Source organism: Lasioglossum baleicum, chromosome 2 (genome assembly GCF_051020765.1).
Source record: "Lasioglossum baleicum chromosome 2, iyLasBale1, whole genome shotgun sequence".
Lineage (NCBI taxonomy): Eukaryota > Metazoa > Arthropoda > Insecta > Hymenoptera > Halictidae > Lasioglossum > Lasioglossum baleicum.
The window spans coordinates 9,156,633-9,167,819 of record NC_134930.1 but is presented as its reverse complement, the minus strand read 5'-3'; the positions used below and the strand labels follow the sequence as shown (position 1 = coordinate 9,167,819).

Genomic DNA, 11,187 nt, shown 5'->3' with positions numbered 1-11,187 from the left:
AGTGATACTCACTAAGAAAAACTAAGAAACTCTTAGTTCAGTTATATTATTACCGTTCATTATATTTTTAACAATAAATTTTTTTTTTATTTAATTAATTGTTAAAAATTGCATACTTGTCTTATAGGTAGGTATGAATTGTTCATGCAGTTGCAAAAATATTCATATTTTGATGGTATTTCATCGTACAGAATGGCAGACTATATTATCGGCAACACGAAACCGGCAGATGTACTATTACCGAATGACGGGCTTTCGGCAGCGCAATTGTTTGCCAACGGTGACGGTCTTACGTACAACGATTTTATTATCTTGCTGGGATTTCCGATCCGATCGTGCAGCATTTTTCGTACGATGGATGGCCGCTGGCACCGACGATATATCAGCAGATATCAGTGACCATATAGTGTTTTATATTAATAATTTTCTAAAACTTATTTATTTACAGATATATCCTAACTTTTCAATCAGTTACACTTGTGTCAAATCATTTTTATTCGATAAAGAAATAAAAACGCATAATCTTTTCTAAAATAAGTTTATTCGAAAAAATATTTATATATAAGTTGATTTGTAGTTCATTTGTACATAGACTTTTTTTGGTATATCCTTCCATTCTTTCGAGATTGGTATTCAACAACTTAACATATAGAATATTTATAAAAAAAGAGAGAAACACAGAAAAATAGAAAATTTTCATTAACATATTTAGAAGATCTGAAATTCACAGAAAACACTTATCTCGATTATTCTTGATTACTTGTACTTTGTACGAAGCAGAGTCGTGTCAAACAAGATTAATAAATATTATGAGGTAGATCTACCGCTAACAAAGATCTTATTTGTACAGCGCAATCTTAAAAGGATTCTACCAACTAAAAGAAAAATCCAATTCTCTGTCTTTAGCTTCAGCAAGTGCCTCTTCAGCGAGTGTTTATCGACGCGACCCTGCTACCAAATAATGATCACATAAATATATATATCAGATATCAGATCTAACATTTACAATATACATATAACATAAAAATGAAAAATTTGTCTCGGTAACAATCACATAATTGAGCTTACAGGTCCACGATACAGACAAGATATTCTATTTATACATACATCTCTCTATCACAATGATTCCGTTTCTAAGCTCGCAACAAAAATTAGTCTTAACGTTCACATGTTTGCGTTATAGAGTAATAAATCTGTTGGCACCGAAGGCGGTAATGTTACCCCATGTCTCGTTATCATAAAAGAGGCTACTTTACAACCATATTCTAGACAATGTTGCGGTTTCCATTGTGCTAAAATACCTGCCAAAAATCCGGCTACCAATGAGTCTCCTGCACCTATCGTATCTATTATAGGAGTTCTGGGCTTGATAGGGTGCACCTGAAAAATATATTGCAGAACTTTTATTCGATTCTAGAGTAATATTTCAACTGTAGATACCTTCCCAGAAAAAAAGAAATTTTCTTTTCCAATACGGTAACGGGTAACGGAATATATCGCGAAAACTAATAAACCAATCAAGTTGAAACATGATAAAGAACTTGATCATAGTATTCTGTAGTATTTCTCATATACATATTTTTCAATTATATTTGGCAATACAATTATTCTCGTGTTACCTGAACAGACTGCCCTTTTCCCCAGACTGTAATCGCTGGAGCGGAGCCACCTTGAGTCATAACAAATATTCTAGCGTGATGCAACCAATCGTCGTTTATTATACTGGATGCATTGACTGTAATCCTTTTCATACTGTTCAATAAAAATGGAATATCAGTCACATTATCATAAGTAATGTTCAGCAACTGAGCCAGAGCCTCCATTTCTCTTGCATTGCCGAATACAATGTTAGCATGTCCAATTATCTGACAAATTGCTGCTTGGTGCTCCTACATCAAATTACAATGTCGTTACTATTTGCTATTTCCATCGTACATAGTACATATTAATCAATTCAAAATTCTCTATTTCCGTTCTACCTTAAATATATACAGCCCACTAAGATTGAAAGCTAGAATTATATTCTGCTCTTCCGCTATTTTGATCAGTTCCTCGACAACGGGAAAACTATGTGTTATAAAAAATCCCTCAATATAAATTATCTTTATCGTATCAAACTGCAAATTGCTTTTTTTTAAATCATCTAACGTGTAAACTCCAGCAGCACCTATATTTGCAACTAAACTTCGAGATGATTCGTGTATCAACGCTATACAGTGTCCGGAGGGTAGATACGAATGTAATGCATATCTAAATATATGAAATAAGAATTTAAAGATCGATACATCAAGATAAAGGCTGTCGCCTGCTTAGCAAACAACACTGCGCACCAAGGACACCAAACCAATGTCAACTAATTCACAATATTATTATACAATTAGGGATTGCAAACCCGCGTCATTAGTCCAGTCAACGAAAAATCGTAGAGGAAAATGGAAGGAACACAATTTTCAACTTTGGGACTTTGTTTGGACTAGTTAGGAGGTAAACATACTAAAAGTCCCCACTCCTAGGAGGTGAGCGGATGCAGGGGGCACGTAGAAGATCCCTTTTTCGGTTTTCCGCTTATATTTCGGAAACTATGTGCCCCCTGCACCCTGCTCACCTCCTAGGAGTGGGGACTTTTAGTATGTTTACCTCCTAACTAGTCCAAACAAAGTCCCAAAATTAAAAAAATTGTGTTCCTCCCATTTTCCTCTACGATTTTTCGTTGACTGGAACAACGACGCGGGATCCCGCATCGCAGGATTGCAATCCCTATATACAATATACTTATAGTTGAAATGTAGATGCGTAACAGCACCTATTCGTAACAGCATAGCATCGATATCCACTCTTTTTTTTATTTTTCTTTCTTTCTATTTGTATTATATGTCGACGTTGGTCCGTTGTCGTTCGTCCATGGTTCGGTTAAGCGGATGACAGCCTGAAACGCCAAGTCGGTATGCGAAACATCTGCGAACCTGGCATCCACACCTGCTAAAGTTACCGAGTTATATATCGTTGTCCCTCTGATATCTTTCCCGAGGCCACCGCAATATACGCTGCAGGGTTTCTTTAAGGTATTGTTGAAAAGCCACTGCAAAATTCGCATAGAATTTTGTGCCGATCCTCCAGCACTGATCCTTTGTTCCGAACTGTGTAAATAAAATGTACCGTTATACAAAGACTCCTACCTCTGGTTATTGAAATATCAAATTGTGACATTCATAAATAAATGTGTCAACTAACTCCGATGGTAAGTACCCCAATATTTCTTGCATTTTTTTGTAAGGCAGTTCAACTTCCCCATCCTCCTCGAGACCATGTTTGTTCAGGAACTCCTTGTCTCTCAAATGTACAGAGATGTCTAACAAGGGATTGCCAAAAGCTACAACCGCAGGCATGGTAGGATTCAAAGAAACAAGTCTCGATGGAACTTCTTCGACCATATTTGTTCTTGTTACTTATGTTATAGTAGTTGTATTTAGTAGTTATGTTCATGAGAGAAAAAAATCAATTATTTTTGTAATCTTTGATTATATAAAATTGTATAGAATCGTAAAAATAGTAACAGTAATAATAATAGTAGAGTTGGGATGAGAGTAAGAAATATATTAAATAAAAAAGAAACGTGTGTTAAGCACTCATTATTGCATTAGCACTCAAAGATTCTTGAGGTTTATGTAACTATTTACGGTTTCTGAGTAATCGTATCGTAATACGTGAAATTATATTTGGAATTTTCTTGCAAAACTTATTTCCGGAAAAAGGTGTACTTATGGAAGAAATCAATACGCGTAAATACGTCACATATTTCTTATAATACCATTCGAAACTGGTGCTAAAGTTGTGCCTTGAAATTGCTTCGTAAAGCTACAATCGTTCTCTCGGTCGTTATCGCTAAAATTAAAGAAAAGGGAATTGTCAGCATGATAAGCAAATTAAATAGTTTCATAACTGCTCCACCATTGTATGTGATTGTATTTATGCTTCGAGTTACCATACCGAACGAAATCATATCATTATATCAGAGACTGAGAGACACTGATATACTCAAATATACGTATATACCACTGTATTTACACCACGCACGGACGGAACAATAGCATGCACAGTCTCACCGACGAGCGACTGCCAGCCACTGATGCCAAGGCTGTGGCTAGAGGGCGTAAGAGAACACCGAAAAATTCGAGGGACACCAACTCCCATAAGGCGGGGATAACGTGAAAGTTACAGTGATCTGATATACCACATCGCTAAAAGTTCTAAATAGTGCCAAAATAGTGCCAAAACATCGTCTGAAATATGGCGGAGAATGTAACATTTAATAATAATCGATATGGTTTCGTGATAATTCGCATTCTCACCGATACATCGCGACGAGAATCTCCTCAGTGGTCTTCTTTACCGACAAAATGCTGTCGTTGGCCTTCTGTTTCTCTGGATGGAGCCAGAATATATCCTAGAGGGCGTAAGAAATACCGAAAAATTCGAGTCCCGCCAACTCCCATAAGGCTGGCAGCACCGACGAGATACTATTAAAGACTGCCAGCACCGACGAGATACTATTAAAGACTGCCAGCCCCTGCACCGACGAGATACTATAGTATCTATCTACTTTAATATATTAAAGACTGCCAGCCCCTGTGTTATTCCGCGGGACCGGTAAGTGGGCGCGAGTGGGCGCGGGGATAACGGGAAAGTTACAGTGATCTGATATACCACAGCGGTAAAAGTTCCACAATCGACGAGATATTCGTCAAGTTGAAGAAGAATGATATAGTAGAATGCTGACATTACCTATTCTGTAATTGCCTTATAATACTATATATAATTCTCTTATTGCATTCTTATTTTCCTTATTATCACCATTGTAATAATTGTTTACAATATAATCGATAGTTTATAGATGTAGGAAAAATGGAAGTAATTACTACGTAATATTCTACAAATGTATTGGAATTTAAAAATAATTTGAACATTATTGCGTTATATATAAAATAATGATTCTTAAAAAATATTTTGTTATGTTGTGTAATGACAAAATTCAATCGTTCTTATTAAGATCCTTAGTAGGAAACAGAAAATTAATTTTTTTACTTATTTATCCCATACTTGTAATGCTCGACAGCATTATTGACTGCAATTATTAAAGTAGAGGTAGTAACAAGATAAAAGTATTAACTAATTAAACTAATTTTCGACGGCTCCTATCCATACAATGTTATTTAGAGGCAGTATTTCGTACGAAGATATCTAAAAAAATAATTCTATTTGACTCTATACGAATATTTCTTGCACCATGACGCTATATAAAAAGTGCGTGTAACATTATTTTATTTCATTCTGAACTGAACCACTTCCTGAAACATGATTCAGTTATGAGTACATTGTGCGACGAGGCGAAGAGCTAGCAGACGAAGTCGAAGTCGAAATCTTAAAAGAATAAGGACTCTCCGCGTCTCTTTTTTCCCGACGCTGTCCTTCTTTGTGTCCGAAACTTGCGTCGCTCATTGCATAAGCAAATATCATCGGAATTGTATAATTTTGGTATCATTTTCATAAAAAGAAACAAAATTCACCAAATATTTTAAGGAAAATCCTATAAAAAAATAATGATAAATAATTAAGCTTTGTTGTTCGATTAGTAGTCTCACACCGATATACTCGACCCGACCCGTATCATGTTACAATGTTTCACTCCACTCCACGGCGACCGAAGCCCCCGAGCTTCACTTCCCTTTTCTCCGTTCGTCATCATAGAATAGTGTTTCCTGAAAATTGAATATCTCTGGCCAGACTCGAGTTTTCGACATTTATAGCAAGCTTGCTATAATCTTATCTTATATGTCAAAATTTAGTTTTCTATTTAAAATATTTTGTTGTTAAAACTCATTAATAGTTTTAAATAGTACTTGAATATATTTAAAATGATATTGGAATATTGGAATATTACAATTTGGAATGAAGGGCCTAGCCGGACGAGATAGTCCTTCGAATTATTTAAACAGCCGTTGTGCCATTCAATTTTCGGTCCATTTTCCCCATTTACTTGCATTAATTTAATCATATAATTGCATTTAATTGAAATTGATATTTGAGATTTTTTCCCGATTTTTTGGTTCAAAATGTTAATTACACAAAGTGAAAAACACGCAAAAATTCGACAAATGTATTATAGGTTTTTTAGAGAAATTGAAAAATAGCATTGATCATATTTTTAGACTATCAACATATGTACCAGAACTTTTTTTACGACAGCTCGTAAACGACAAAGAGGGACTGAGGTACGAGGCAGCCGACACAGTTCAAAAGGCTGCGTACCGATTACATCAATGCACATAGGAAAGTTTTTTATTTTTCAATCTTTTTTACGGAATTACCAACGTATTTGTGAGATCCTTCTAATTAAAATGAGCCTAAATACGGCATAATTTGAGCCATATTTACTTATTTAAAGTGTGATAATAATTACCTAATATAGGTTATTATAATATAGGTCATTTAATATAATATATTTATAATTATAAATAATTTAGGGATGTGCGGGCCGCTCGATGTTCGGGTTCGAGTCGGGTCGGGTCGCAGAAAGTCCGGCGGCGGCCCTTCGATTCGACTTCGAATTCGTCGGGCGGGTACGAAAAGAATCGAACAAGTTCGGGCGGACGAGTTATTGCGTTATCCGAGATTCAAATACTCTGCGTTCTTATGACATAGATAATGGTAATAATGGTTTTCTTTCTTTACTTATAACGTGATTTTTAATATACTTGGTTTTTTTATAACTACATTAGGTAGATTCGCCAAACGCGTGCCTGCTCTTTATTTGTATTAAAGCTTGAATAATGCACGTTTCATGTGAAAAACTTAAAAGACAATATTTCTAGCTTTTTAACGAATTTTCTCCGAATGAACTTAGATATGTATCGATAATATCATTAAAATGTCTTTACGGAAGTTATACAATACACCTAGAAGATTACAATATGGTAAAGTATGGCAATAATTAAAAACGAAATATAAATATAAACATTATACGTATTATATTTCGTGTTTATATTTTATTCTGTATTATCTATAGGCTCTATATAATTAACTTCCCGATTTTAAAGGGAAGTTATTGTAATGACCCCGAAAATCGAAAATCGATTTTTTAGCAGATCTTCACGTTTCATGGTCATTGCAGTCATTTTAGACTATTTTCAGCGAAATGTTCGTATGTGTGTGTGTGTGCGTGTGTGTGTGTGCGCGCGCGCGCGCGTATGGCCGTTTCTATGTAATCAAATTTTTCGTTAACGTTTTCAGAAAAAGTAACAACGGGATCAAGATGATGAATGATACAATCGATATGCCCCGCTGTAACTTAGAGCTGATTAGATTTTGGTCTATTTTGGTCAAGTAGTTTTTTAGTTTTTTTAGTTTTTTCGAAAGAAGTTCATTCAACAATGCAATTTATACGAGAGAACGGAAAGTTTCCACCGAAGAAACAAACGTAATTACACAAAAAATTTTTTTTCGATTTTTTTAAAATTAAAAAAAAAATTAAAAAAAAATTTTTTTTTGTACCTTACGATGATGTTTCCGCTTACAATAATCGAAAATTATCCCAATGCAAGAGTGAGTTAATCATCTCTACTCCCGAGAATACATTTTCAAAGAATATCGATGAAAGTACAAAAAAAAATTTATATTACAATCTTTAAAAAAACAATCAGTTCAAAACGAATTATTAACTGAGATTAAATTGAAAATTAATATAAACTATATGATAATTATTAATAACATTGATGTTGAAAACGGATTGATTAATGGAGCACACATGCGGAATATTAAAATTTATTACTTTTCAAGAAAATACTAAAATTCCGTCTATATTGTGGTTAGATTTTCAATTGGCCAGAGTAGGAGTGAAAGTAAGAACTCGTTATCGTGATTATATGAAAAATGCAAATATTGATCAAAATTTGACATCAATAATAAAAATATCGAATCAAGTACTGTTGTGAGCTGACGAGAAGATCCCCGGGGGGGCACAGAGGCAAGAGGGGTCTCCAGCTAGCGCCGCCTACCCCCACGTCTGACGGTCCGTACTCGCCGCCTACCCCCACCTCTGACGGTCCCGTACTCGCCGCGTGACCACGCCCTTTCAGCTGCTACGTCACACGACGCATAGTACTGTGGTGAGCTGACGAGAAGATCCCTGGCAGGAATGCGGTGACGTAGGCAAGAATGCGCACCCGATTGGTTGGCTTGGAGGGGGGGCGCCTAGGCTCACACGCAGTTTCGACTAGAGCGTTCTATTGGCCGACGCAGTCACCCCCACTACTCGAGTCGCGTGACGAAGAGAGGGAATCAGACGTACCCTAGGGTACTGAGTGAGGGTACTCAACGGCGTAGGCATAAAATTCAGAATACTGCTTAAAAATTGTCATGACGTAAAACTTTCTTATTTTCCTATTCTTATTATAAAATGTTCAAATCAGTATTGACATTAACATTCTACAGCACATATTAATAATCGTATATATATTATAAGCTCTCTCTCTCCCGCTCTCTCTCTCCCGCTCTCTCTCTCCCGCTCTCTCTCTCCCGCTCTCTCTCTCCCGCTCTCTCTCTCCCGCTCTCTCTCTCTCTCTCTCTCTCTCTCTCTCTCTCTCTCTCTCTCTCTCTCTCTCGCTCTATCTCTCCCGCTCTCTCGCTCTCTGTCTCTAATGTAAAAAGCTAAAAAAAAGTATAAAAAAAGTTACAACGACGGGACTCGAACCCGAGTCCACGGCATAGCAGTTCAGCTCGCTGCCGCTACGCCACACCATTACTTACAATTAGTAAAAGAGTGAACTATGTAAACTGACATATTGCGTCCACAAAACTTTAATTTGCAAATATCTTGAAAATTACTGAATAGTTGCCTCTATAATGGGGTATATTCGTAATCAGGGGAACGAGATCTGTAACTCTGTAAAGTCTCAACTAAATCTGTGACGCGAAGGCTTTGCATTCTCCTTGTGTAAATTGTCACTTTTCATGACTGCAATAGGATCCTCGTATTCACGGCATTGAATATTGGCTGTAAGTCGTGAAACATCGTAGCCCTCTGTAAATACGGGAATCCTACTACTATGCGTCGTGTGACGTAGCAGCTGAAAGGGCGTGGTCACGCGGCGAGTACGGGACCGTCAGAGGTGGGGGTAGGCGGCGAGTACGGACCGTCAGAGGTGGGGGTAGGCGGCGCTAGCTGGAGACCCCTCTTGCCTCTGTGCTCCCCCGGGGATCTTCTCGCCAGCTCACAACAGTACTAACGCCCCATTTCCGTCGGTATCGGTGTCACCGACGAGATACTGTTAAAGACTGCCAGCCTTATGGGAGTTGGCGGGACTCGAATTTTTCGGTATTTCTTACGCCCTCTAGGATATATTTTAGCTCCATCCAGAGAAACAGAAGGCCAACGACGGCATTTTGTCGGTAAAGAAGACCACTGAGATGATTCTCGTCGCGATGCATCGGTGTGAATGCGAATTATTACGAAACCATATCGATTATTATTAAATGTTACATTCTCCGCCATATTTCAGACGATGTTTTGGCACTATTTTAGCACTATTTAGAATTTTTAGCGATGTGGTATATCAGATCACTGTAACTTTCACGTTATCCCCGCGCCCACTCGCGCCCACTTACTGGTCCCGCGGAATAACACAGGGGCTGGCAGTCTTTAATAGTATCTCGTCGGTGTCGGTGTGCTAACGCCCCGTTACCATTCAGTGTCAACACCCAATGTTACCGATAAAACACAATTTTGGAGCATTTATTAGCACGAATAAAAAATTTTATACTCCATTCGCATTACGTGTATTTAATATGATTCTTAAATTGAAAAATTGTATTTTTTACGCCTTCCTAATGTGTTCGTTTTTAAGGTTTTCTTATTACATTTCGATATACAAAATTTTGTGAACAAAAATTTAAAGACACTCTAAAAAAGACGATAACTGTTTCAATATTGTACTATACGATTTGAAATTTTTTGTGAAAGCTAGAGCAATTGGTTTACTATAGGCTGTGAAAAGAAATTTTTTTCAGAAATTGCAATGGATCGAAATTAACGTAAGGAGATTTCTTTTTCTTATTAGCGTATTCGCTCTCTTTACGGCGAACGGGCAGAAGAGAGCCTCTTCGCGATTGCACTCATCCGATGATTTTCGGATGTATTGAAAACTCATAATCGGACAACATTGCGTACTTTAGACTTGACAACGCTGTAGAATATCGTTCGCAGATATTTTTGCTACGAAAAAGGTCATTCATTGGGTTTTATTATATTATTGTGCAAACCATAGGGCCTCCTGGTTACATTTGCTACGGGCCCTGCGCTGGATTAATCCGGCACTGGTTGTAGAAGTTTTACCAGTCGAACCCGATTCGTATTGGCACCGACGAGATACTGTTAAAGACTGCCAGCCTTATGGGAGTTGGCGGGACTCGAATTTTTCGGTATGTCTTACGCCCTCTAGGATATATTTTAGCTCCATCCAGAGGAACAGAAGGCCAACGACGGCATTTTGTCAGTAAAGAAGACCACTGAGGACATTCTCGTCGCGATGTATCGGTGAGAATGCGAATTATCACGAAACCATATCGATTATTATTAAATGTTACATTCTCCGCCATATTTCAGACGATGTTTTGGCACTATTTTGGCACTATTTAGAACTTTTAGCGATGTGGTATATCAGATCACTGTAACTTTCACGTTATCCCCGCGCCCACTCGCGCCCACTTACTGGTCCCGCGGAATAACACAGGGGCTGGCAGTCTTTAATAGTATCTCGTCGGTGGTATTGGTTCTAGTTTTCGAATTCACCGTTCTTAAAGCGTAGAGGACGCTAAAATCACTGGCATTTTAAGGTGTCGGTACTTCAGATTCCTATGGACACCAAGTCCCATAAGGTGTCAGGTCTATTCCTATATCTCGTCTGTGCTATTTTAGCACTATTTAGAACTTTTAGCGATGTGGTATATCAGATCACTGTAACTTTCACGTTATCCCCGCGCCCGTTGCGCTCGGTTACCGGGCTCGCTGAATAGCATAGGGGCTGGCAGTCTTTAATAGTATCTCGTCGGTGCCCGCCAGGTGCCCGCGCCCACTCGCGCCCACTTACTGGTCCCGCGGAATAACACAGGGGCTGGCAGTCTCGTCGGTGGTAT

General features: G+C 37.8%; 1 protein-coding gene across 2 annotated transcripts; it reads right to left on the bottom strand.

Annotated features, from left to right (window-relative positions):
- Window positions 1-540: 540 nt before the first annotated feature.
- On the bottom strand, window positions 541-4,239 carry LOC143217642 (uncharacterized). Of its 2 annotated transcripts, XM_076442148.1 has the most exons (7): window positions 3,988-4,222; window positions 3,809-3,882; window positions 3,232-3,445; window positions 2,964-3,137; window positions 1,980-2,250; window positions 1,620-1,889; window positions 543-1,380 (listed from the first exon to the last, which is right to left on the bottom strand). In XM_076442148.1, exons 3-7 carry the CDS (start codon window positions 3,429-3,431, stop codon window positions 1,165-1,167), a joined length of 1,131 nt encoding a protein of 376 aa, XP_076298263.1. In that variant the 5' UTR covers window positions 3,432-3,445; window positions 3,809-3,882; window positions 3,988-4,222; the 3' UTR covers window positions 543-1,164. The 2 variants fall into 2 exon arrangements, with proteins under 2 accessions (XP_076298273.1, XP_076298263.1); XM_076442158.1 differs by having other exon boundaries at window positions 541-1,380; window positions 3,247-4,239.
- Window positions 4,240-11,187: the final 6,948 nt, after the last annotated feature.

What these genes read in the sequence shown, in the direction of transcription:
- LOC143217642 (XM_076442148.1), bottom strand. Translation starts at nt 3,431, where the DNA reads ATGGTCGAAGAAGTTCCATCGAGACTTGTTTCTTTGAATCCTACCATG. An exon ending in TTGGGGTACTTACCATCGGA is followed by an intron (nt 3,138 to 3,231) that starts GTTAGTTGACAC and finishes TTATTTACACAG; the next exon opens with TTCGGAACAAAGGATCAGTG. An exon ending in TTAGCAGGTGTGGATGCCAG is followed by an intron (nt 2,251 to 2,963) that starts GTTCGCAGATGT and finishes TCATATATTTAG; the next exon opens with ATATGCATTACATTCGTATC.